Below are 27,579 nucleotides of genomic sequence, written 5' to 3' on the forward strand. Positions count from 1 at the left end.
GGTTTAGGAGGAAAAAAGCTTGTTCCAGGCTTTCGACAGAGGGGGGTGGGAAAGGTTGCGATAGCGGAGGTCGGAGAATGAGGGGGTGGAGTCGGTAGAGGGCAAGAAGAAGGGGGAGCGGTGGCGGAAAGTGGGGAGAGGGACAGCGGGGAGGAGAGGATTACCGGAGGGGGAGGTTTAGAAGTCATCGGAGGATTACCGAGAGGTTTAGAAGTCATCGGAGGCTTTGAAGTCATGTTGAGTTATTCCAGTTAGATGTTCTACTTGACATCTGAGCATAGATATCATGCCTAACTTGCTCATAATGTAATTGAATACCTTTGTGCTCAAGCTCTTTGTGAGCACATCAGCCCGTTGCTAAATTGAAGTAACAAAGGTGATATGGATCAACCCAGCCTTAACCTTCTCTTTGATGAAATATCTGTCAATTTCCACATGCTTAGTCCTATCATGATGTACTAGGTTATGAGCTATGCTGATTGCTGACTTACTATATGAGTATAAATGTATAAGAACCTCAAAATCTGTCCCAACCTCTTGAAGCAGCCCTTTAAGCCATAGTACCTCACAAATGCCTTGAGCAATCGCCCTAAACTTGGCCTCGGCACTGGACCGCGCAACCACAGCTTGTTTCTTGCTTCTCCAAGTCACAAGGTTACCTCCCACATACACACAATACTCAGAGGTAGACCTTCTATCATCTGGACATCCTGCCCAGTCTGCATCTGTATATGCCTCAATCTTCAAATGTCCATGAGCTAAAATTAAAATTCCATTTCCCGGAGTAGTTTTCAAGTATCTCAAGATCCGATATACTGCATCCAAGTGTGAGGAGTAGGGATCATGCATATACTGGCTAACAAGACTAACTGCAAATGTGATGTCAGGTCTAGTGTGAGATAGATAGATCAACTTTCCCACTAGTTTTTTATACCTTATCTTGTTAACTGGTTTTCCTTCCTTTGCCTTCAAGTGTAGGTTAGGTTCAATGGGAGTCTCAGTAGGCTTACATCCTAGGATCCCAGTTTCCTCAAGAAGATCCAATGTATACTTCCTCCGGGATAGAGATACACCGCTAGTAGAATATGCCAACTCTAAACCAAGGAAATATCTGAGTTTTCCCATGTCTTTGATCTCAAATTCAATTCCCAAAAAAGTCTTTAATGCTGAAATCTCATCCTCACTATTGCCTGTGATCACAATATCATCTACATATACTTAAAGTATTGTAGTGTGGGGTGAGGCACACATCCAGGACTACAAGTCTATGCTGTCTTGGAAGGCTCCCCCTAGTATAACCTTGTAGTTCCAACATAATAATTAATTACACCCAAGGTCCGACATGTCAGACCAAGTCGCCGTGTTGGTGGTTGGCGACACCACCGACACGGCGACATATTGTCGACATGTCGGCGATTTTTTGGGTGATGAAATCACGAATTTTCAGTTGCACGGTACCCGTCAATATCCTATCAATTAATGAAAACAAATTAAAAAGTTAAAATATTTGAAATATCACTCTTTACAAATTTGATGGGACATCTTTACTCAACATTTTCTATTCATTAAATGTTTAGACCTCTCTCTCTCTCGCGTTCTTTGTTTGCCGGTGGTGATGAAGCTTTATCTCTCCCTTGTTCTTGGTTTGTCGATGGTGATGGAAGGTTTTCGGTCGACTTCGCAGAACATCGGAGCTAGGTTTCTCTGCAATTGCTGAGGCCACCAATGGTCTGAATACCGTTCTCCCAGGGATTCCGATGGTCTCGGCACCCACACAGCCTCCATCACTGCCAGCAAGTGCATCTTGATCTTGAAGCACATGACAAGCACATTCATTCGGAGATTAACATTTTCAAGAAGGGGAGAACCGATGACAAAAGGAAGAGAGACAAAACAGATAGAATGAAAGAGAAAGGCAGAGATGTTGCTAGAGAAGGAAGAAAGGGTTTAAAGAGAGACAAATGAGCAAATTGAGGTGAGACAAAACGAGACAAGAAAGAGAGAGAACAAAATAGAGGGGCAAATAAAAAATACGCCAAAGCCAATAGGAGAGAAAGAGAGTCGAAGAAAGATAGAATAGAGATGCCAAGAGAGAAGAAAAAGGGAGGCAGAACAGGATAGAATAGAGAGACATCACAACGGGGGAGCCTCATCCACAATACGAAAAGTGAGATAGGTTTTTAAGAGATAGAGATAGAATGAAAGGGATCGACTTAAGAAAGAGTCTGCAGAAGCAAGAGGAGAGTAAAAGAGAGTCAGAGGAAGATAGAACGGAGAGATAGGACAGGAGAAGAAAGACAAAACGGGAGACAAATTTGAAATTTTATTTTTCTTTTGGAAGAGATGAGCCTTTTTTATGTAGACCGTGCCTACTCAAAGGAATGGAGGGGCTTTCTTAGTAGAAACTCTCATGCGTATACAAGCAAAGCTAAGCTTCTCCATGCCCACGCCCATTCAGACTAAGAACAGGGGCCTCTCTAGACAAAGTGATGAAAACCAAGGAGGAGAATTGCAAGATTCTGGAATTCCAGCTTTCGAAGATTCCAGAAAGTTGTTGCCCATAAAGGGAAAGAAACGCAGAGCTTAGGAAGGCCTAGGTTTGGGTTTTGGAGCTGAGATTTTGTACTTACTAGTTCTACCTTGAGGGAGAAGGGAAGAAGAACTATAATAAGACATGGACTAGGAGTTTGCCTTAATTACTAACTAATGTAGTTATAAGACTGACGCCTTTCAGCAACCAAACCATTAAAACAACCACGGGTTTCAATGCACTTCCCAATTGGCCCCATGCTGATGAAAGGCTAGTGACTTAAGTAGCAAAACAAACATCTCCCATCTACAAGTGAGATGATTCAGGGGTGTTTTCATCAACTACCCACCCCACAACTTGCTTAAATTTCCCCCAACTCCCTCTTCCCCCTTGCGACTGATATGGTGATGTATATCAGAAAAAAGATCTCCTCTTGTAAGCAAGAAAAATATCTCCCACTTTTCCTAAGGATGGTTACATTGTCTAGCCCTGGAGCTCAAAGTTAAAGACTCGTACCTTTAGCACATTTTGAATAATTTGAGCACCAGACTTCTGGACAAAGTTGGCAGCTCGCAACTTATCTAGTTCCTTGGATGCAGAAAGAAGTGCAACCCCATCGCATTTTGATGGCCAATACATTGCTTAACAGAATCACCAAGTAAATGCATTATGAGACAGAAAACTAACCTCAATACACTAATAAATACGTGGTAAATTCCCCCTTCTATTGCAGCCTTTGTGACATTTAATACTAGTTGTATCCTCCTTCTCATCTATTTCAGCTTTGCTAGCACCTCCTATTTGTTCAAATAACAACTATGATCAGAGGACTTGGAACACGAGTTAACCGACAACATAAAATCCCTTGTGAGCTTCAGTCATAAAAATTAGGAGCTCAAGTAGCAGACCTTCAACTGCAACACTGCCAGAATGCTTTGCAAGTCTTTCTTGCAGCTTCCCCTTCTCATAATCAGCTCAACAATTGCAGATCTCAACTGTTAGAGTAGCAGAAAGTAAACCAAAGCAGAATTTAACATTTTTACTGTTTTTATGACCATGCACCAAGAGAACAATTCAGTTCAATCAAGGAAAGAAATGAACCTCTACACATCTTTCAATGGCTTTCTTATAACCAGGCCCATCCAGAACGACAATGTCATCCTTAGATACTGTCACCTACAAAATCACTAACAAATAAACAATATAGCAAACTGAACCAAACAGAATCTGAGTGGAAAAAAATTAACACCAGATGGGACCAAAAAGATATCTATGTAGAAACACCAAAATGTTTGGAACCTCCACACCCCAAGATATCTTCCACACCCCAAGATATCTATGTAGAACCAGCTACTGGGATTTTCCTTTACTCACATGTTCTGGTGTTTATATCTGCAGCAACAATAAACAATCACCTTTGCCTCTCACACAACCAAGAGTGTATTGTCAAATAAATAGACGACACCTTATGCAGATACACTAAGATTACTATAGCAAACCATGGCAAATGCAATCAAAGCGAAAAGAAATGCGTACCTTCAGAGCCAACTCAAAACACTTTGGCCACAGCATTTATGCTTGAAATATTCTTGTCATAGATCAAGATGAGAGGACCATCTAGTTCCTGATAACAGATATGGAACAAGTCTGGTTTCAATGTACAAGCAGTTTCCAATCAACAAAACCAGCAGCTGATTTCTTAAATGATAAACATTAACCCCCAAGAGTAAACACACGGATGCTCCATCACAGTGCAATAAATTGGAGATTCCACATAGATGACAACAGATTTCAAATTTTTGGTTCTTTTGCATGGTGATGAAATATGGAGATACATAACCTCTATTCAATTTCATTTCTTCAACAACTTTCAGTTCATTAAGTAGGCTTTTCCCTTTGCCATCCTGCAAAATATTGATGGTAAGTCAAATACACAGCAATAAGAATGGGGAATATAGCATCCCAACATCACAACTAGACCTTTAGAAAGAAAACAATGTTATGAGAAGAAAAATGGCACCAGCAAACCATGCTAATTTCTTTTACACTTTGTTATTCAGTTCTGGCAAAAGAGGGTAGTCGTAGAAGATAAATAAAAGACTGACATTTGGGGATGTAAGTGCTACTACAAGATTACAATTCAACGGCAAGATATCACAAAATGAGTTGGCAAAAAGTGATCATCTGTATGATTCATTGATCACAAACCAATTTGCACCCTATGAGTCCAAACCCAGACAGCTGGATTAGTTCCAAACCACAGGAGGACCACTGTTCCTTCAAAACTGCAAACACCATCAAGCTTCTACATGGCAACAAACACACAACCCGTGTCTGGAACAGGAATTGGGTGGGCATGTTTTAAGCCAAGTGGTTTGGAGGAGTATGCGAATCTGCATCTTCACCAGGAATTTCATTATCTCTTTTTTGCACTAACCATTCATCAGCATGACCAAGTAAAATAATTGTACATTTCTTAAGGAGGCTTTCCATTGTTTGCCCCAAATCATTTTGAATGCCATCAACAACGCTGCAAACAAGGATTCTGTGGCGAATAAATAGCAACATATTTCCTGGTCCCTAATCAACAGGTTTGTGGAATCCCAACTGTTCGGATCCATCAAGACCTAAAAGGTGCTTTTTGGAATCCCCCGTGTCTGGAACCTTCAAAGCCAACAAGGTGCTTTTCCCATCTGAAAAAGGTTCCTTCTTTCATGCATCTTTTCACACATAAAAGACTTATATTGCAGAAGGGGAAGTCCAATACATGGGAATCCCATACAGTTGATGCTGCCAGGGGAGGAGGAGGCAAGTCAAAGGGCATTTCTAACATGATTCATGATCTGGATCTGCCACATAATCATGAAAGACCATGAAAGCCAATAAAAGGAGGAGAAATAATCAATATCTTAAGGGTCACGACCATTTTCCCCCCCCCCCCCCCACAAGGAAAATGAATAAATTAAAACATAAAAAAGAATAAGAAGCCTAGTCCCCATCAATGCGAGTTTTCTATGAAAACCATGTTCCAGAACCCCAGCTCTATAAAGCAAAAATCATGGCCTAGCATGATATCCAAGTGAGTAACTTCCAAAACTTTTGTGGAAATGATTTGGCCAAAAGTGACCAATGGAGGTTATGAAATACATGTAAGTCTACTAATCCACCTTCAAACATCCAGTGTAGACACCAGTAAATTAGATGTCTCGTCATGAAACCCTAATAAGTAACAACCAAGTATGAGAACTTCCTACTTCTTATCATTTTCCAGAGTAGCTTAAGAAAGAAAGTGTAATTTCAACTAAAAGGAAAGCTACATTTACCTCTTTTTTTGCAACAAGATGTGCTCCAATCTGAAGTTAATTTGTCAGAAGCATGATTCTTTCAATTAGAACCATCTCTCCCTGGTGTGGATTCATCAACATTTCCTCCTATAGAAATCACCACAGAATATACAACTAGCGTACGTTACAGATCTTGATGTATAGATCATGTGAAATACAAATGTATAGTCACCTAAAACTAAAAAAGGGGTAGCAATTTAAGAAAAAAGAGAGTACCATGTGTAATATGGGGAAATTCATGTTTTTCTTTTAACGTTATATTTTCTTCAGGAAACTCCAAAAGAAAGGTTCACCAAGAAAATTATACAAAATGAACAAATTTATAAGACCAGAAGGGGAATAAATATTTTAACTTGCAATGCAGTACTAGGGATAAGGAACCTAGTTAAAAGCATCAAAGCCATGGGGGGGGGGGGGGGGAAAAAAGAGGATGTGCTCGGTAAACAATAAACATACCGCACTGAAATATAAACTATCTTTGACAACACCCTACAAAGTCTGCCTTGTAACTACTTGATTCCTACCAATCTGTGGACATGGAGCCTCTTACCAAGTGAAAAGAATTATTTGGCACCCATAGGCTGCTATGTAGAGGAAGCAGAATTGCACCAATACTAGAATTCGAGTGAGTCTAAGCCTCATGCACAATTGTGGGTCACTTCTCCTAAAACAAAGCAAGTTGAAAATATTTCCATACCAGATTGATTACAATCATTGCTATTGGTATTCATTTGGCTCTGCGCTTCCAATTGTTGTATAAACTTCAACGATAAGGAGCGACCAGTACCTTCATAGCTTTGAACATACAACACATTCACCAATTCCAGAAACAAAAATCAAGATAGAAATCAGGACAACCATAATAGAAGGAAAAGTGAAAACATATTTATATGTGACAAGTAAAATGTAAGCTATGCATGACAAAATTACGGTTTTCTAGTCATCAAATACACTAGATGAAAGTTGTCAGTACGCAACCCATTCACGGTGATTGAAAGGAAGACGAAATATGGACCAAGCAAAGACTTTACAACTGGCAATGGAATTGCCGCTGCTTCATCAACAACTAACAGTTCAATTTGGGAAAGCTTTTCATGTTCATGTGGCTGCAGATACTGTTAGGAGAAGGGGAAAAAAAGAGTAAACAAGAAATAAGGGGCAAAAAAGAACATTCACCCAAAAAATAGACCTGTAATGTTCATGGGAAAAGCATTCAAAAGAATATGTTCCTGATGCAGTCAACCAACCTAGATAATGAACCAGGAATCAAAGATTGGAATGGCAGCCCCACAAAAGCAAGATTTGACCTATTTTCTAATAAAAAAAGGTTGAGGGGTTTGTGGATCTGTTTCTTTCAGCATCCTATTCGGGAAAGAAATAAAGAAAGCAGAAATGAAGAAGTCTAAGAGTTAAGGAGCTGTTCTCCACCTTGTTCTATGACTGAACAATATTTATGAATAGTAACTTGGAGATAAGAAAGAGAGGGGAGAATGGTTCACAGCTCAGATAACTCTTGAATAATTAACTCATCAATTGGTTAATCTAATAGCCAATTACAACTTCAAATTTAAAAAAAAAAATTTAATCTAGTGTTTTAAGTAAATTTCAAATACTAGGAACACCTAGATATAATTAAACAGCTAGCGAGCAACTTAATGGTGTAAAACACAAACACAAGTCAGCCTTACAAGATGAATAACAGCTCATAAGTGTCTGTGCCTATTTGTGGATAAACTTCAATTATTAAATGTGGCATCAATCATCATAACATGTGTAAAACAATCATAGTCTTTTTCTAAACTTAATTAATTCTTATTTACCTGAATTTTTGCCTCTGCTGTTTTTAGATATTTATCTTCATAGTTGCCTTCTGGAACTCAAGATTGGCACTTTTCACCACATCATAATCTAGATGGTCCTGCAAATGAATGAAATTTGCAATAAAAAGGATAAAAAACAAACTGAAAACACATACACACATAGACACATTTCTTCCTAAAAGATAGACATTAAAAACAAATTATTCATTGTCCAAACTATGGAAATCCACTTGTTTTGAAATCTCTTTGACAATCATTTTCTACACCTTAATCAAATGATTCTACACTTCAATTTTTGTTCTAAGTTATAATGCAGTTCTTCCTCTTACACTTGTTTTTCTACATTTACATTATATTTATCTCATAATATACTTAATTCTGCCAAAGCATACCAGACATTTATAAGACTTAGCCAACCAAACACCAACAAAATGCAAACATAATTCCAAGCTGGCGTGTTTACCTTATATCCAAGAGTGTCAAATCCCTTACAAATGAACTCAAACAGAATTTTCAAATTTTCAAGACTGGGTGTAGTTACAAAAATATTTGAATACCTAAAAGAAAGCAAAACACCATTGTTAACCAAGGAAAAAAAAATAGGAACTGCACCAAACATTGTTAAGTGATTCATAATCCTTGCAACCACTAGGATTAAGCTTGACACAAATACCTTAAAGTTTGAGATCGAGAAGCCAGTACAGGAACTGCATGAAGCTTGGTGCCATTTTGACAGTATATAACATGGCATTGTAGAGCTTGAGTTTTCATCAATTTCCGGAGTTCCTTGATAGGACAGACCTGTAGAAGCATAAGAAAGAATAAATGAGAAAAAAGGGAAAAGGACTTAAATATTCAATATGGTTGCAATGACCAAACTGCACACTTTTCAGAAATATTGAACAAAATTACAGGTCGATATAGAACCAGGAACAATAAAGCATGGCAAAATACGCACCCGCCAAACCCCGTTCCCCCTCTTTCCGTCTGTTTTTTGGCGCATCATTTGATCTGTTGTCTCTCGCTTTTTTTCTTTTGCTTACCGTGTACCGGTGCAACCTCCCACATTCTTGAGTTTGAAAATAAATCACAAGATTCTAATTTCAGGCAGAATTTGTCCTCAAAACCTCCACATGTTTGAGTGCTGACAACTTATATTAACTACTTCATTTGAAGAAAAAGAAATAACAAAAAAAGATACCAGATTTACCAATGCTGGGTTTTTCACTTTAAATGCATAGCACTAAATTTGCTCTTCACTTCCTCCTTTCTTATCGTACACGGAAACTGCCCAATTGACCAATAGAATTCGCAACCCTTCCCCACCCCAACCATATTCAATATGTGAATGGTAGTCTGAGTACTACAAAAGGAAACTCAGAAAGATCACCTTTAGTACTTGAAGATGGACAGTAAATATCACAACCACTGTTGCAGATGAAAGCATCAAAACCAGTTGCACTCAGTCCTCCTGAGAGCAGAAAAGATTGCATCTCAAATGTGATCAGTGTTGTTGAAAATTTAACCCTACAATTCCAGAAGTATTAGCGGGCCCTGCAGCATCAAAGACCACCTGAATGTTTTCAAGCAGATCTGAACAAGTATCGAGTCCAGAGCAATAACAAAAATGTGTTTCATCATTCTAAATGATGGGGACTTATTGACGGAGTTAGGATATGCTTTCTCAATGTCCAGCATTGTGTGTGTTGCATAAAACACCCTTTGACCAAGCCAAACAGCATTCTCTAACTAACTCTTCCGATCGGTAGTATTCTCCTCAGAATCTAAAGCATCAAACATGGAACCAGATTTTTTTTTTTCACCATCTGATGAAAGCTTTAGGTTTAAAGGAAATATATTAAACTACAAAAAACGGAAGAGCAAAAACCTGCTTATTCTGGTGAGAAAACCTTCCAACACAAATTCTGCAAATCTTGTATTCCTCTACTATGGACCCCTAGTCGCAGATGCCAGAGTTTGTAGGAGCCAGCATCTCTGGTGGTTCGACACAACCCCAATCAACATGAGGTGCTGAAACTAGTCTAGTCAACAAGTCATCCCGATATACTCTAGGCATGGTTCCTAAAGCCGTTGCAAGTTCTACAACATATTTAACCATAACAAATGAAGATATACTCAAATCATGATTAAAACATTAACAAATTACTGCACAGATGTACATCAATAAGCATCTCAACAAAGAGTTTAATGATCAAGTTCCACCATACCAGATTTAGAATCACGACCAAGCTCCGTATTCACCCCATATAAGGCCATGGAGACTGCATGGAGACAGACAGGTCAAAAAGCAAATAGAAGCACCAAAACTATGAAACATTTACAGCCTGTCTCCAAAAGCTTCTTAATGATATAGATAAACAGAGTTATAAGTTTTGATACCAGCATCAATTTAATCTCCACAGAAATTAAACAAAATACATCTGAACTCTGAAAAGTACTCTAAATGGAGATGAAATCTTAAAATTCTGAACCGAGATCAATAAGAAATGCCACATTCACAACTGATACTAGAAAAACCAAACCATGGATATACATTTTCTGGAAATATCACCTGCCAAATTGGAATGCAATTCTTTGAGAAGTGAACTCAAAAGAAAATTAAGTAGAAGCTAACTGACCACAACAGGAAGGTTAACGGTATAAAATCGTAGTCCAAACCTAATCAACACAACAAACATTTCCTTTTCCTTTTGTTGATTAGCCCAGGTATCCATAGCATCTGTTGAACTAATTCTAGGCATTCATCCCATGCTGCCTCACGATGAGTTGACAATTCACTGACGACCACTCCTTTCTTTCCTTCGGATAATCTTCCGACTTATCAGCAGTTGTTTCCCTGTAACCTTTTTCACGTTCAAGACGGCATTTAGCCATACGTTGAGCATCTTCTCCATCAGGCTACACAACAGAGACAATGTAGGTATTTTCAGAAAACAATCACAAAAATGGTACAGAATTTCAGGAATCGATTGAAACTATGGACAATTGACATCCAGACAAAAGACTACAGTAGTAAATAAGGATTTATAATCGATCCTAAGGCCTGCAAATGGAATACCAATCTGTATTATTGCAGTGATATTGCAATTGCTTAGAAAGAGAAGAGCTAGATCCCACGATCAAACATATGGGATGCAGGAATTATGCAAAAACAATATGAACCAAAAGGCAACAAGGCCATGCAATGTTACTTGCTGCCAATATGATGTCAGAATACCTGTAATGGTGAAATCCTATTTTAAGTAACAAACCATAGTCGCGTCGTTGTAGAACTGGAGCTATTATGTTTTCCTCCTTGAGTCCATGAAATTATCTCTGTACCTATTTAAAGCTTGTCCAAAAATATACACATATCAACATGAATAGGCTACATCCCTCCATACCTCAAAAATGTCTGAACAAGGCCATAGACAACAGTTTCACAAGGGGAAAGAAGAAAGAAAAAAAAAGGCAGCAGCAGCACACTATGACTGCAAATTAAGGAATGCAACAAAACACACAATACACTCACAAAAACACTAAGAGAGACTTAATGCATACACGCACAAATATATGTTTGTCACCACATTAAAAAACTTTGACCAAGAATTTGCTCCCTTGCCACAACTATACATACATGTATGCAGGCATGCATATACACATTTTTGTTACCATTAAACCACAATTTCTATTTAGTGGATGCCCCTAACAGCTCCAGGTAAGGTTATCATATGGATTGAGGAAACAGAAAGTTGATTGTACATGCCACAAACCCATCAAAATTACAAAATTATTGCTCAGCCTTTAAATGTTGAAATCTTTGTAAATGTCATCATCGCAGTCCTAAATTTGTTTCTCTTAGCATAAACAGCATCAAAACATCTTCATTAAGGTTTTAAACTAGGATTGGAATCAACCAATAGGAATCGGACTCAACTTAATCAAGTCCTATTCATGAACATACCTGGCAATGAAGACTGACTCCATCTGAGTCTTGACACTTTGGTCTTTCTAAGTAAAGAGTAAGAAACACGTTGTGAGAGAGAGGCTAAGTTTTACAAAATCTAGCCCATCCAAGATACCAGATCTAATTAAACGGTAATTCACTGGAACAAATCTATTGAGATCCGACTCACCAAAACTAAACCACAACGAAAACAGCAAGATAATCCGAAATCCGAATCAGCAATGAGCATACAGTTTGATCTGTAAACTAAAATAAATAAATAAAATAAAATAAAAAGGAACAATCAAAGAGCAGCCAAACCAACAATAAAATGATTTCCAACTCAACTCTTCCTACAAGTTGCTTGTTAATTCATGAATATTGAACTGCTATGCTATTTTACTAAGTGGTCACTGGACTTTCTCTTCAGAAAAGGGTAGAGCATGCCAATATGATTCACCATTAAAAGCCATAGAAGTTGGGGCAGAATAGAAAATATTTTCTCCTTCTGTCAACTTTTAAGGGCCATTTTTTGAATATTAGATTTTGTCTGCTACTCTGGTGCCTGCCTTGAGTGCCTTCTGAAAAGTTATGGAGTAACCTACCCAACAAGACCGAGATCATGCAATTTGAGTAATGCCATGACAGTCATGACTAATTTATAAAGGGCAGTTATGCTGCGACGGTTTCTATTTCTTCCCTCCCCACTGGGGAATTTTCTTCCTAAATATTTGGCAGCTGCAGTTTAAGAACTTAGTTTCCTATCAGCGGTCAAAAACAATGAATATATATATATATATATTAAAAATCAAAAACAAAACTAGGATCGCTACCACTTCTCCGCCTCAACCCCTCCAGAGGCACACAGCAAAAGAGGAAAATTTAGTAAATAAACAAACAGAGATCACGCCAGCAATGCAAGTTCAGGACCAGTCAACTATTTATATGAAAAATAAAATAAAATAAACATGGAAAAGCAGACATTTCAGATATGCATTAGGAATTTCAGGTGAGAAAGCAAATGATAACAGATCAAAAAGCTTCAAACCCTATTTCTCATCAAACCTTCAAATTCATTCGATTGATCGAAACTCGAAAAATGATCAAGCCAATCCACAAAATCTTAACGCACCTCAAAGGCAACTTGATATCAAAATCTGGTACTCAATCAAAGAAGGAAACTATATCCAACTTCCAGTTGGTCAAATAAAAAAGGGAGCTGATGAGATGAGACTGACCGTAGTAGCTTTTGAGGGAAGGTCTTTCGGTTGTTCTGCTTCACACCGAAGAGGAATAGCTCTGCAGAGGGGAAGCAGAACAACCGAAAGACCTAGAGTGACTTGCTAGGAGTTTAACTGGGGTAACCCTAGAGTCATTCCTCCTACAGCTCCTACTCTCAGTACTTGATGGGGTTGGAATCGCATCCATGGCACCAAATCGAGTGGAGAAGGTGTGAGAGATGCGCGTGTTCGCTTCCTGCCATTAGGGTTGCCGCCGGGAAGATGAGAAGGTGTCACAATCGGACTTGAGTATGAATCATTCGGAGAAGAAGACCCTGCAATTGATATTATCCGACCAAAAAACAATAGTTAGAACTAAGAAGTCAACCATATCAAATGAAACAGCATTGTCAGTAGATTTTACAATGAGGAGATGTCGAGGATAGTGTTCACACCGCTCTAGTGTTGTTGTGAGTAGAATCAGAAGCACACAGGGTTTTGTCAACTAAGTTGTTCCTAACACAATTTAAATTAACAAGAAACGAAATGAAACGAAATCCAACATAACGACAGATCTACGATCCTAGCAAGTACACAAATGAAGAGTAAGAGCATCAGAAAAACCTAGTGGCTCTGAGATGATCTCCACTTTTTCTGACAGAGATCACAAGCTTCTGCACTTTGATCTCGCTCGTAGGGTTGGAAAGCTCTCCTTTGAAGCCATCGCTTGCCGTAATTGAATTCACCCACGATTTCTTTACCCCAAAAAGAAAAAAGGCGTTAGTCGATTTTAGCATCTCCTCTTGGGGTTTGGTACAAGCACGGTAACCGCCTCAACGTTTCTTCTTCCTTTATTGCTAAAAAAATTAAGTGAAGTTTCTTCTTCCAATTTTAGGAGTTGTTTAAAATTAAGTGACGTTTCTTCTTCCAATGTTGTGAGTTGTTTCACCCATTATTTTGTAGAATTTATTATTATTAAGAAATAAATATGTCTAATTAATTTGTTTAGTTGACAATTATAGACATCATTTATTAGTAATACAAGTCTTTCACAAATCTTTTTAAATCCTTTACATTGCTAGGTTGTGGCAAACTGTCGTATTCTAACCACGTATTATATAATTTCTGACATGTTGTAGGCGATAAGTGAGCTTAAAGTTATGAACATCACGACTCCTATTATATAACCACATATTATACAAGTGAGCTTAAACTATATAACCCTGTAATATATAATTTCTAACATTATGTACGTGATAAGTGAGCTTAAGGTTATGAACATCATCACCACTCCTCTTACATTCTCTTTATAGAAGGTCTGATTATTGAATGATACATTTAATAGGTTAGTTATTAGTTTATACAAGACAATAATGCCAGACCTAACAAATTCGGGATTTTCAAAGAGTTAATGAGTGGTATACCCTATACAAATGTACTTTGACTTCAGCTTTGTTTTGACTTCCCACTCCATCTGCCATCATCTCATCTAATCGAGGGTCATTATCGGCACATCATGTTGAGAAAGGTATACCACCACAAATCTCCTTAAATCCTTTACATTACTAGGTTGTGGCAAACATCACAACTCCTAAATAGAATAAACATACCTTAATTCACAACAATCATTTGTACATGCTACCTAGTTGCCATGACAGTCTTGCGAGCCTCTGCATATGTAATTGTTCCTTCAATGAGAAAATCTAGTAAATATAAACAACCATTTCTTCTAGAAGAATTTTATAGGTAGACATGCAAACTATATGAATAAATTTGTACATACGTGCATATATAGATTGTACAGAGATCTAAAATGTTTTTTTTAATCTCGTCTTTGTCTAACAAGTATAGGTTTCATTCCTCCATTCATCAGCCTTATAAAGCATCTAGCTTCATTGCTTTTCATCGTTATGCGATTCAAATCTCCTTGACTCAACACATAAAGGTGACCTTATTGGTTTTTTTAGAGCTAGAGTGGTAAACCATATACTAATGCAAGGTGTAATTCTCTAAGGAGCTACGTTAAGTGGCTTACTTTTCAACAAAGGTGAAATCCAACCTCTCTTTACAACATCATAAGCCACCAACAAGATATCTTATCTCATTGACAAGCTTTATAGGCACCATTCATCAAGAAAAGGTATACCAACATAAATCTCCATAAATCTTTACCCTGCTAGGGGGAGACTGGGAGCAGCACCATTGTATTATCATTTATCACCAGAATTTGTCTAATCATTGACATAACACATTTAACATTTTAACTTATAAGAGAACAGGGCCAGACTTAACAAATTTGCAATTTTCAAAGAGTCAATGAGTGCAATACCCTATACTAATTGTATCTCTGACGAGCTGATAACACATTCCATCAGGTAGCATATTAATTATCAGACACAATCCAAGCTTTTCTTCCAACTTTACACTCCACCAGCCATACATGTTACCTAATCAAGGGACTTGATCAGCACATCACATTTAGGAACAATTTTCCACCACAAATCTCCTTAAATTGCTAGGTTGTGGCAAACCGTAACCACATATAGTCTAATTTCCACATGATGCATGCAACAAGTGAGCTAGTAGGAATGAACAATATTAAATTGAAGCAACATACCTATAATCACAATCGTCGTCGATACATGCTACCTAGCTACTGACAGGTTTGAAGCCTCTTTATATGCAATTAGTCTATCTATAATCCTTAAAAAAAAAATTAAGAAAGAAATACAAGAAATACAAAAACCTACTTCTATATTAGAATTTTTATAAGTAAACGTGTGAACTTACGAACTATGGGAACAAATATATACATACACATACATAATTAGTGGAGTGATCTAATATTTCCACACACACCCAATATCCCAATAACTCCCACAGCAGCAATGTAACTTCCATCAATATAAAAACCGGTCCTAGTTTTAAAACAATAATAATAAATAAATAAATAATAAAGATCAGTTGCTAATGTCTAAAAAGAGAAACACAATCGGTCCCAATTTAGATCTCCAATGTTCCCCTATCAGAATATACTGCTATTCAAAAGAAATATGCAGCAACCTGACCATTCAATCCAAATAATAACCCCTCTAACCCCATTTGACCAAGGGTTCCTAGTTTCCCTCGACTGACCCCATAAAGTTGGAAGACCATAGAATGGGCTGAAACTCTGAATGGTCCTTCATTAGGACCTACAATCCGTATTGGCAAAGCCACATTTCCAATTAGTGCCTAAACCCTAGAAAAGCCCCTGAAAGCACCAAACCAAAATTCCCTTGTTTGGTTTCATTTTTTCTAATTTCCTGGCAGCATTGGCCCATATTTGGAGCCCTCACTCATGGATACATCAGAGTTAGTTTCCACGACTGGAACCTGCAACCTTAACCGTTACACAAAGGCTCACCCCACAAAACAGGTTCTTTTGCATTTGGTTATAATATTTTCCAACTTGCTTAGTGAGTCAGTTACACACTTGATGACCTATTCATGAGGAATAGATCACCTAATTTAGATACAATATCAAGACAAAATATAGACAATCCATTGTGCAATTATATTTCCATGCATATAATCCTACCATCATACCTTGCATCCACAAATAATGAAGTTGCAGTAAAAGAAATCAGGGCAACAGAATGTACAACTAACTATTATTTCAAATCTCCCTCATCAACCAACAGAAGACACCTCAGTAACTGGAGAACACCATACTATGCCAAGCTGGACAGCAATCTGGAGAAGGTGTAAAGCCATTTGAGCGCCATCAATCCATTCTGGAGAGATTTACGTCAACAATAAATCAAGTATTTAGTCCAGTGGGTGGATCCATGGCCAGGTGATCATTTAAGAATTGGAAATCGATGCAGCAGAATGACCTCGATATACATTTTGGAGAGATTTACGTCATTATTTTGTATCAATATGCAGACCCCCACACCCCAAGCAAAAGAAAAACCAACCAATATGTATCTGTCCGTACACACTGCAAATGCATTGTATAACTTTTGGGATAGAGACCTAGATAAAAATAAAAAATAAAACAAATATAGGTAAACAAAGAGAAAAAGAAAAAGGATAGAGACAAAAACATTTTTCTTCAAGTAGTCTACTATATATTTTCCTTTCCCCTCTCAAACCTTCTTCAGAAAGGAGCTTCATATGAAGCTCATCCTTCAGCACTTCATTTGATGACAACTCCTTTCCTCGCTGTCTAGATCTATCAACACACCCCCTCCTTCCCCAGGGTCAGTAATCTCCTCGCATTATAACCAGTTTGTCTTTTTTCAGAACTTTCTTGAAATATAAAGAGGGCAGCAGTTGCTTGTAACTTATAGTTAGAAGAGAAAAGCAATAATAGTTTGTGACTGCAACAATGTTTAAGAAAATGCAATATTTGTAGCCATGCTTTGGTGAAGATCATGTGGGAAGAAAAGGCGCAGAAACAGCAAAGACAACAAGAAGAATGAACAAACCAATGCAGTTGGACAGTCGTTGAGATTTCAAAAGTCACTTACAAAACTAACAGGGATCTGACCTGAGGCCTGCTGGTGAGATTTACAGGTCAGCAAACATAATCACCATTTTTTATTTTTATCTTTTTGGCACTTCCCACGCGGCAGACATGGAGCTCGTAGCATCCACAGACACAGTAAATGGATTAAACCAGAAGCATATCTGATAGCTTCTCTGAGTTCAACCTTCTTGAAAACTCTACCTGCATCCATCCAAACATATTAATATACAACTGTAAAATTTTGGGACAATGATACATGAAAAGTATATAATTTGGTTAGACATATATGTCTAAAAAATGTCCAAAAATTGTAAAAGTTGCTTTCAAGCTAATGCAGTGACATAAAATGATTGATCTCATTTTTACTCCTATGAATGATTTCATTATGGGCATTTAATAATGAAGAAAGGCTGCTACTAAACAAGGAGGAGAGGCATCTAAAATCTAACCTATCTTTGACAACAACCTACAAACTCTGCCTTGTAACTACTTGATTCCTACCAATCTGAGGACATGGAGCCTCTTACGAAGTGAAAAGAATTATTTGGCATCCATAAGCTGCGATGTATAGGCAGCAGAATTGCACCAATACTAGAATTCGAGTTAGTTTAAGCCTCATGCACAATTGTGGGTCACATCTCCTAAAACAAAGCAAGTTGAAAATATTTCCATACCAGATTGATTACCATCAATGCTCTTGGTATTCATCTGGCTCTGCACATCCAATTGTTGTATACACTTCAATGATAAGGAGGGACCAGTACCTTCATAGCTTTGAACATACAACACATTCACCAATTCCAGAAACAAAGATCAACATAGAAAATCAGGACAGCCACAATAGAAGGAAAAGTGAAAACATATTTATACGTGACAAGTAAAATGTAAGCTATCCATGACAAAATTACAGTTTGCTAGTTATCAAATACACTAGATGAAAGCAGTCAGTGCAGTACCCATTCACGGTGGTTGAGAGGAAGACCAAATATGGACCAGGCAAAGACTTTACAACTGGCAATTGAATTGTCGCTGTTTCATCAACAACTAACAGTTCAACTTGGGAAAGCTTTTCATGTTCATGTGGCTGCAGATACTGTTAGGAGAAGGGGAAAAAAAGAGTAAACAAGAAAAAAGGGGCAGAAAAGAACATTCACCAAAAAAAATAGACCTGTAATGTTCATGGGAAAAGCATTCAAAAAGAATATGTTCCTGATGCAGTCAGCCAACCTAGATAATGAACTAGGAATCAAAGATCGGAATGGCAGCCCCACAAGCAAGATTTGAGCTATTTTCTGATAAGAAAAGGTTGAGAGGTTTGGTGATCTGTTGCTTTCAGCATCTTGTTCGGGAATGAAATAAAAAATGCAGAAATTAAGAAGGATAAGAGTTAAGGAGCTGTTCTGCGACTAAACAATATTTATGAACAGTAACTTGGAGATAAGAAGGAGAGGGGAGAAGAGTTCACAGCTCAGATAACTCTTGAATAAGTAACTCATCAATTGGTTAATCTGATGGTCAATTACAACTTCATATTAAAAAACCTTAAACTCATGTTTTAAGTAAATTTCAAATACTAGGAACACCTAGATATAATTAAACAGCTAGCAAGCAACTTAATAGTGTAAAACACAAATACAAGTCAGCCATACAAGATGAATAACAGCTCATATGTGTCTGCCTAGTTGTGGATAAACTTCAATTATTAAATGTGGCATCATGACAGAAGATCATGCCATGTGTAAAACAATCATAATCTTTTTTTAAACTTAATTAATTCATATTTACCTGAAGTGTTTGCCTGTGCTGTTTGTAGATATTTATCCTCACAGTTGCTTTCTTGAACTCAGGATTGGCACTTTTCACCACATCATAATCTAGATGCTTCTGCAAATGAATAAAATTTGAAATAAAAAGGATAAGAAAAAAACTGAAAACACACACACATTTCTTCCTGAAACATAGACATTAAAAACAAAATATTCATTTTCCAGACTTTTGGAAATCCACTTGTTTTGAAATCACTTTGACAATAATTTCTAATCCTTAATCAAATGATTCTACACTCCAATTTTTGTTCTAAGTTATAATGCAGTTCATCCTCTTACACTTGTTTTTCTACATTATATTTATCTCATAAAGTACTTAATTCCGCCAAAGCCTAGTAGACATTTATAAGACTTAGCCAGCCGAACACCACAAAAAATGCAAACATAATTCCAAGCTGCTGTGTTTACCTATATCCAAGAGCGTCAAATCCCTTATAAATGACTCAAACAGAGTTTTCAAGTGTTCAGGACTGGGTGCAGTTACAAAAATATTTGAATACCTAAAAGAAAATGAAACAATATTGTTAACCAAGGAAACACAAAATAGGAATGGCACCAAATATTGTTAAGTCAAGCATACTACCCAGCAGCAACAGCTCCTGCGACTGCCAAACCAAGTGCGGCTGATTTTCCACGTCCACGTCCAGCAAGTAGAGCAACTGTACTATGAAGTGTGTTGTCTAGAATTGTATCAAGGAATGTAATTACAGCTTTCCCCTTCAACACAAAATATCAATCAGTCAAAAAAATGAAAAGCCTCCAAATTTCAGTAACATGATTAAGAATGTAAGAGCTTAATGCATTTCAAATGATGGCAACCAACACCTGATCTAATGTACAACACTTCTTAATAAGAGGACCAACAAGAGGGTCGTTATTTAGTTGTTCCTTCGAGTTCTTCAAGTCTTGTTCTGCTTCAGAAAGCCCCTCTAAGTCCTTGAAATCATAAAAAGAGAGCCACATAGATATTCTTATTACCATTGTCATATCAAACTAGTAAAATGGAAAGCGTGTTCTCCTAACCAATTAACTAAGGCTAAAAGAAAGAGCAATTCCAAGATGGCACTAACCAAATCACTTCAGCTGCTTAAAGTGGAAGAATACATCCATAACAGGTACAGGTGTGATTGACCTTATATGAGATGAGACCTTATATGAGATGATATTGGTAAGATATTTGGCTCATCATCCATTACAACACATGTTTTGCATCTTTCATTAAAGCGTCCAGCAGCCTCAGAATGAGATTCAATCCGAAACCTTCCATGAACATCCTGAAGTCAGAAAAAAGTTTGTAGGGAAGCTACAAATAAATCACATTAATAAAATCGTGGGCACATCTGATAAACATAATGATCAGAATAACAACCAAGAAGCTTTTGCAGTAAAACAGGGATGTAAGACGTACCATAACCATGTTGTAGAGACTGGTCAGTGAGGACAAAGAACGAAATAATAATAGAATCAGTCCGCTCCCCCCCCCCCTTTGGTTTCTATTGTTCTTGCCACCAAATGAAGTGGGCAACCACAAGAATAACAAGGAAGAAATCCAATTGATTTTGACCAAAACAGGATGTTTTAAGACACTCATTAGAATTGCAGACAAGCCTAAGCTTCACTGTAGAAACAGCTTAAATGAACTGCTCGATGTGAAGTGGAGGAGCACTTCTGAGTGACCTCCATTCCTTCATCAAATGCAATAAGAGTGCTGTTCAAATCTAATTTAGTGTCATGACACGTACTGTGAGATGAAAAAAATTACATTGTCGGAAGAAAACGTATAATCAATGACATAAGCAAATACTCAGGGGATTTGGATGCAACTCAGACCTGCTAAGTTCTAATTTATCCTTGTAGCACCATAGAACAGTAGGGCTGAACTTCAAGACGGACTTGCTGAGCATGTGATGAAGATTAACTATCTGAATGAAAACAATTTTCTGAAGAAAAAGGTTAATTAATTCTTCATCGTTCTGGAGAAGATTGAATCTACAAAACAAGAAGCAACCACCCGGGGGGGAAGAAGACAAACGGACCTGTGCCTGGTCTTGACACCATTCTCGATCAGAGTTCTAATTCGCTCGTCTACCTTCTTCCTCATCTGTCCCTCTTTCTGTTTCTCTTTCTCTCACTCTCGGGGTTACAAAAACTGAGATTTAAATGAAGAACTCCTCCCTTGTGGCTGTACTCTCTGATGTGAGAACTCAATGTTCCTAAATTTATGATTTTTGCAAACAAAAATTTTTCAGGTGGATTAATCAAGGCTAGGGTAAGTCCAAGTTGGATTTATCGGAAGGTTATAAGATAAGTTTAACAATATATTTCCTTGAAATGTTGAGACAGTATCAAGAAGGATGAATATTAACCATGATAAACCAACCACCTCCCCCCCCCCCAAAAAACAGAAGTGATAATTTAGTTCATATTTGAACCATATATTACAATCCTGCAATTACCCTAAGATCATCTAATATATTTAAAGATACATAAATAAATGGGAAGTACCTTAGCCTTTGCAGCCAAATGATAGATATCAGGAACATCAGATTGTTTGTGGTGTCTGGGGTGCCACTTGACCATACAGATCATATTTGTCAATCAACTTAAGTATTGTCAGAAGAGACAGATGAATTCATGCTGGACATGAATAGAATCTGCATCGACAATTTGAACAATCAAATATCCATCTGCTGAAAGAGAAACTAAGAATATCATGGAACTCCATTCCAGGAGGAATAAATTACAGATAAGGATAAGAAATCATTTTATGGAAACCAACCAGCAAAGTGCTCCCACAGCCTGATCACTTATCATCATATACGAAATTAACTGATGCTCCGTTTAAATTCACTACGTAGCTTCCATGGAACCATAAATAACTAAAAAAACAATAATTTATTACTTACAACTATGCGAGGCATGAACCTGCCATGACAGCTAACATTATGCTTGATCCTTGCTCGCAGTTTGCGATCTGGTATTGATCAAAACCACAATATAAAACCATTTTTTCTTTAATCTCCTGTGCCCTGTACGGGTGATTACAACTTAAGAGGCATCAAAAGATTACACTTCCGCCTCCATACGACTTATTATTTTATGTGGAATTTATTTCATCCCTGGACATGCGTCCTTTTTTCAGAAGTTGTTCAAGCTTATCCCGACCAAGTGAGTGGCCAGTGAAAAGCATCGGTGCATCTAAATCACCAGACATAAGAAGCAGCAGAATCCCCCACATCTGCATACAAACCAGACTGGTTGCCCACCACCAATCTGTTCTCCCATAGCCTTAGACATCAGTATTATGTGATTAAGGGCACCGTCAACAAATCCAGGAATGTAGGGCCACAGGAGTTCCTGGCAGCATTGGCCTGAATTTGAAGCCTTCAGTCATGGCTACATCAGAGGCAGTCTCCATGTTTGGAAACTGCAATCTGATGGTTGCAATGATGCAACCTTAGGTCCTTAACAATTACACAAAGTGCTTGCCCCACTAAAAAGGTAATTCCTTTTGCATTTGGTTATTTATCCAACTTGCTTAGTGAGTCAGTTGCACACTCAATGACCTAATAGTTTCATATGGAATAGATCACCTATTTTAGATACAATATCAAGCCCAAATATAGACATTGTGCAATTATATTTCCATGCATATAATCCTACCATTATAGCTTGCATCCACAAATAATGGAGTCACAGTAAAAGAAATCAGGGCAGCAGAACGTTCAAGTAACTAATTATTTCAAGTCTCATATCAGTCATATGTACCTGCCTCGTCAATCAACAGATGACACATTAGAGACTGTGGAACACCATATTATGCCAAACTTGACACCAATCTAGAGAAGGTGTAAAGCCAATTGAGCACCATCAATCCTGTCTGTTTTCTACACATTTTTTGCTGCATTGAGAAAGGAATGTGGAATCTGTCATGACAAATGGAGAAAGAAAGGAATAAAGGTAAGGCACATCAAAACACTGATATGCATATCTTGTTGCTAGATCCAACATCCCTTTAAAGCTAATTTGGCATGGGATGACAACAATTTGTCTTGTGACAACCTCAACAGTGCTTTTAAGCCGTAGGCAGTGTTATGTAAAAATGCATCGGTAGGGGAGTGTTTTGCAAGAGTAGAGGGAAGCACCTACGCGAGCAATGTGGTGGACGAACCTTGCGGAGGAAACTTTCGTTATTAGGTTAGCCCTACACTTCACATCTCTCTAGCGAGTAACAATAACTCCTCAAAGCAGCTGGCATGACACTAATGGCTAATGCAGAACTCTACGACCAAGAGTTCAAGATTTTTATAGAATAATTTCCATTCTTTGACAAGGCACCAAATCAAAGTATAACTAAATGCCATGGAAAGCATTGGAAATGTATGAACAGATCCTTGAACTACAGCCTGTTCTTTGACAATTCCAAAGAAGGGGAAAACTGAAATAAGATTGTGCTTGCAAGCTCAAATAGATGGAAGCTCAATTGGGAACTGAAGCAGTGCAAGCTGTTGATGTATTTGGAGATACAAATTATTGGGTGGTGGGATGCTTTCAAATTTTCCTAGGCATCAAAGCAAACTTTGAAGTAAAGTTTGAGGCACTAACGGGATGGAAAGAGCCAACAAAATGCATGTGCAGAAGTTATGGATTGAATGTAACTTGGCGCAGCAGTAGCATGTCTTTTATTTTATTTTTTTTTTTTTTTTTTTTTTTTTTTTTTTTTTTGGGGGGGGGGGGTGTTGGGAAGGGGGTTGTGTCTAGTGCAGAAGAAAAGCCCACAATGATTCATACTGCCAAGATGATGGGGTCTACAGCAGTTCCTAAACAGGATAGAGTGGAAGATGACACTGTTTTATAGACACTAATCTGGTAAGCATTATCTAACATCCACGGTGCCAATAAATCAAATATTTAGCCAAGTAGGCCAGGTGATCATTTAAGAATTGGAAATCGATGCAGCAAAATAACCTAGATATAGATTTTGGAGAGTTTTATGCCTATATTTTGTATCAAGCAACTGTTCCGTTGTACAGTTTTTTTATTTTTCTTGCAAAACAAAAACAAATATTTTGTATCAATCAGAATACCAGCAATCCATATGATATTGTAAGCTTCTCAAACAGTCTCACCCATTAGCACCCCTCAATCCTCTCTGATCTCATTCAATTTTGAAGTTTCAGACAAACAAGGTACAAGAAAACTGTGGCATCCTCTTCTCATCTTCTTATGCTTGCTGTGAGTGGTGGTGTCCTCTCTAAGAAGACCAGATACCAGAGTCTCTGTTTCTCTTCGGGAGGTGAGAAATGAGTTTATGCGTAAGTTTGCATTTAATAAGTTAGCTTATGCAAGGGAACAAGGCCTGACCTAACTTATTCCTCCTGTAGCCCATTTCACCTACAGTCCTAGTTTCCCTAAGCTAACTCATAAAATGTAAGAGACCTCAGAATAGGATCAACAGCCCTATTCCCAGAGCCACATTTACTGTTCAGTCCTAAAAACCCTAGAAAATCCCCTTCTCTACTGATAAATCTTTTGACATATCAGCAGTTGCTTATCAATCTGTACTCTTGCAGTGGACATTGCCATTGCTTAGAAAGAGAAAGAGCCAGATTTTGCAAGATCAAACATATGGGATGTAAGAAATTATGCAAAAACAATATGAACCAAAAGCCAGCAAGGACATGCAATGTCACTTACTGTCAATATGATGTTAGAATAACTGTAATGGAGAAATCCTATTTCAAGTTACAAGGATTCAGAGTCGCGTCACTGTAGGAGTGGAGCTATTGTGTTTTCCTCCTTGAGTCAATGAAATTATCTCTGGACATTATAAATATTCATCAAACTGATTGGAACTCCATCCCACAGTACCAGATATGAAGAGAGCATAACATCATGAACAACCGAAAAAAAAGAAGAAGAAGCATTTGCCCTCTTAAAATTAAACAAGTGAGCTTAAGGATGTCACATCAATAATAAGGAATAAAAAAAGATTATATGATAATTTATAAGGTTTGAACAATCTCTACATTGAAATATTGAAGGTAAATTAGGACAGACATCGACAGCATCACATCATCTCCATTACCAGGTTTACTACACTAAGGCATAATTATAACCTTGATTGAAAGGTTATAAGTTAAATCAAACTATATATTTCCTTCAAATGTTGAGACAATATCAAGAAGGATGAATATTAACAATAATATGCAAAAAAAAAGGTAATAAATTAGTTCATATTTGAACCACGTGTCATAATCCTCCAATTACCCTAAAATCATCTGATATACTTAAAGATACGTAAATAAATGGGAAGTACCTTTGTCTTTGCAGCCAAATGATAGATATCAGGAACAATCAGATTGTTTGTGGTTTTAGGGTATGCCACTTGACCATACAGATCATATCTGTCAATGAACTTAAGTATTGTCAGAAGAAACAGATGATTTCGTCTGGACATATCAGGAATAGTCCCTCTTGCCCATTATTAATGTCTACAACTGAAAAAGAAATTGCAAAACCTGCTTCTGCGATTAGAACAATCAAAATATTCATCCACTGAAAGAGAAATTATGAATCTCAGCCAAACTAAGTTAAAAAGAAAGTATACAAGACAAGCAAGCTCCCTTAACGGGCGACATTCTCCAAACACTTTGACTAGAGTTGTAATGTTCTTTTCAGGGTCTGTCTTCATTTCCTTCTGTTTCTCCATCCATATCATTACCATATGATGGAACTCCATTACGGGAGGAATAACCTACAGACAAGGATAAGAAATCATTTTATGAAAAACCAACCAGCAAAGTGCTACCATAACTGGATCACTTATCATCAAATACAAAATTAACTGATGCTCAGTTTAAATTCACTGCGTAGCATACATGGGAACCCTAAATAACTTATCAAACAATTATTAATTACTTACAACTATGTAAGGCTTGCAATTTGCACTCTATTATTGGATCAAAACTATCATACAAACGCCATTGTTCTTCAATCTCCTCACTTGTGCTAGTGTTTTCAACTTAAAGAAGCATCAAGAGATTGCTCTTCAGCCTCCGTACGATGCACTCTTTTATATGTGGAATTTATTTCATCCCTGGACATACGTCCTTATTTCAGACGTTGTTCGAGCTTATCCCGACCAAGTGAGTGGCCGGTGAAAAGCATCGGTACATTTAAAGCACCAGACAGAAGACTAGAATAAACAGCAACACAACGTCTTCATTAAGTTTTTAAACTAGGGTTGGAATCAACCAATAGGAATCAGACTCAACTTAGTCAAGTCCACTCCATCTGAGTTTTGAAACCTTGGTCTTTGTTATTTCTAAGTAAAGAGTGAGAGAAAGAGTCGAAGTTTCAGAAAATTTAACCCATCCAAGATACCAAATCTAATTAAACAGTAATTTAGAAGAACAAATCCATTGTGATCAAACTCGGTCAAAACTAAATCACAACGACAATAGCAAGATAATGTGAAATTCGAATCAGCATTGAGCAAATACAGTTTGATCTGTAAACTCTGAAAAAAGAAAGGGAAAAAGAAGAAGAAGAACAATCAAAAGCGGAGCAAAACCAACTCGAGTGCTTACTATTAAGCTCCAATTTCACAAGAATAATTCAAATCAGAGCAGGCACTTAACGAAACATAATAAAGTACGAACAACTGAAAAGAAAAAACCTGATTCTTCTGGCAAGCCAAATTCCAAATCCTCCAGCAACGATGACTTTGGACCTTCAATTCCAGCGCCAAAATCAAGAATCGCTTCCAAGTAACTATTAATTCAGATACGTCTTTCAGTTCTGAAACCCCTTCAGATACGTCAATAGATCTGAAATCCCTTCAGTTTCCAAACCCTTGCACCCTCGAACTAAAGATTAGGAGAGTTCCGAAATTTCTTCCTTAGTAAAAAACAGAGTAAACTTCTTCACTTATAATCATCATTGCCATATCGATCGGTTATAACTTATAACAATACGAGAAAATGGACACACACGCACAGACAAAGAGAGAAACATTGATTTTCCTTGTTCTTCTTTGGGTTGAAGATATAAGGTTTGGTGATTGATTTCATAAAAAAAATCCCAAATCTCTGAGAGTAGCAACTACCCTCTTCTGCAGGTCACCGCAACCCTCGAAACAGCTGAACAGGGGGTGCATTCTAATGTTCTATAAACACCCTTTGACCACCTGCATCCAGGAGCAAAGGCGAGAGGGGAAGCATTTGTGCGGAACAACCACCGTCTTCCGGGTCTTCCGCAATCTTGGAAGACGAAGAATCGAATTAAACCAGACAAAACATGTTGCTTTTAAAAGACGCAGATAAGTCGGTCGCATTTGTGCGGGAAAATTGGCTTTTCAAATTTAAATAATTAA

General features: G+C 37.6%; 1 protein-coding gene across 3 annotated transcripts; it reads right to left on the reverse strand.

Annotated features, from left to right (window-relative positions):
- Window positions 1-256: 256 nt before the first annotated feature.
- Window positions 257-27,465, reverse strand: LOC149009458 (uncharacterized). Of its 3 annotated transcripts, none has more exons than XR_016174582.1 (16): window positions 25,522-27,465; window positions 21,708-23,103; window positions 20,273-20,462; window positions 20,028-20,138; window positions 19,786-19,919; window positions 19,611-19,702; window positions 18,051-19,260; window positions 13,485-17,577; window positions 9,085-13,195; window positions 8,368-8,495; window positions 8,158-8,251; window positions 6,572-7,792; window positions 5,854-5,961; window positions 3,632-4,434; window positions 3,439-3,525; window positions 257-3,327 (listed from the first exon to the last, which is right to left on the reverse strand). XR_016174582.1 is itself a non-coding variant. In XM_089162972.1 (12 exons), the coding sequence occupies exons 9-12, from the start codon at window positions 9,139-9,141 to the stop codon at window positions 7,718-7,720; spliced, it is 354 nt and encodes a 117-aa protein (XP_089019098.1). In that variant the 5' UTR covers window positions 9,142-13,195; window positions 13,485-17,577; window positions 18,051-19,260; window positions 19,611-19,702; window positions 19,786-19,919; window positions 20,028-20,138; window positions 20,273-21,415; window positions 21,708-23,103; window positions 25,522-27,465; the 3' UTR covers window positions 6,290-7,717. The 3 variants fall into 3 exon arrangements, 1 of the variants encoding a protein (XP_089019098.1); XR_016174581.1 differs by having other exon boundaries at window positions 20,273-20,476; XM_089162972.1 differs by lacking the exons at window positions 257-3,327; window positions 3,439-3,525; window positions 3,632-4,434; window positions 5,854-5,961 and having other exon boundaries at window positions 6,290-7,792; window positions 20,273-21,415.
- Window positions 27,466-27,579: the final 114 nt, after the last annotated feature.

The sequence above is a fragment of the Hakea prostrata genome, chromosome 7 (assembly GCF_041222555.1).
Source record: "Hakea prostrata isolate BN-2017 chromosome 7, UWA_Hpros_2, whole genome shotgun sequence".
NCBI classification, from domain to species: Eukaryota; Viridiplantae; Streptophyta; class Magnoliopsida; order Proteales; family Proteaceae; genus Hakea; species Hakea prostrata.

Excerpts from the sequence above, each read along its gene's own strand:
- LOC149009458 (XM_089162972.1), bottom strand. The coding sequence starts at position 9,141 with ATGCTTTCATCTGCAACAGTGGTTGTGATATTTACTGTCCATCTTCAA. Across the intron at positions 8,496-9,084 it reads TCCATCTTCAAGTACTAAAG|GTCTGTCCTATCAAGGAACT; the intron begins GTGATCTTTCTG and ends ATGCTTCTACAG. Across the intron at positions 7,793-8,157 it reads TTGACACTCTTGGATATAAG|GACCATCTAGATTATGATGT; the intron begins GTAAACACGCCA and ends ATTCATTTGCAG.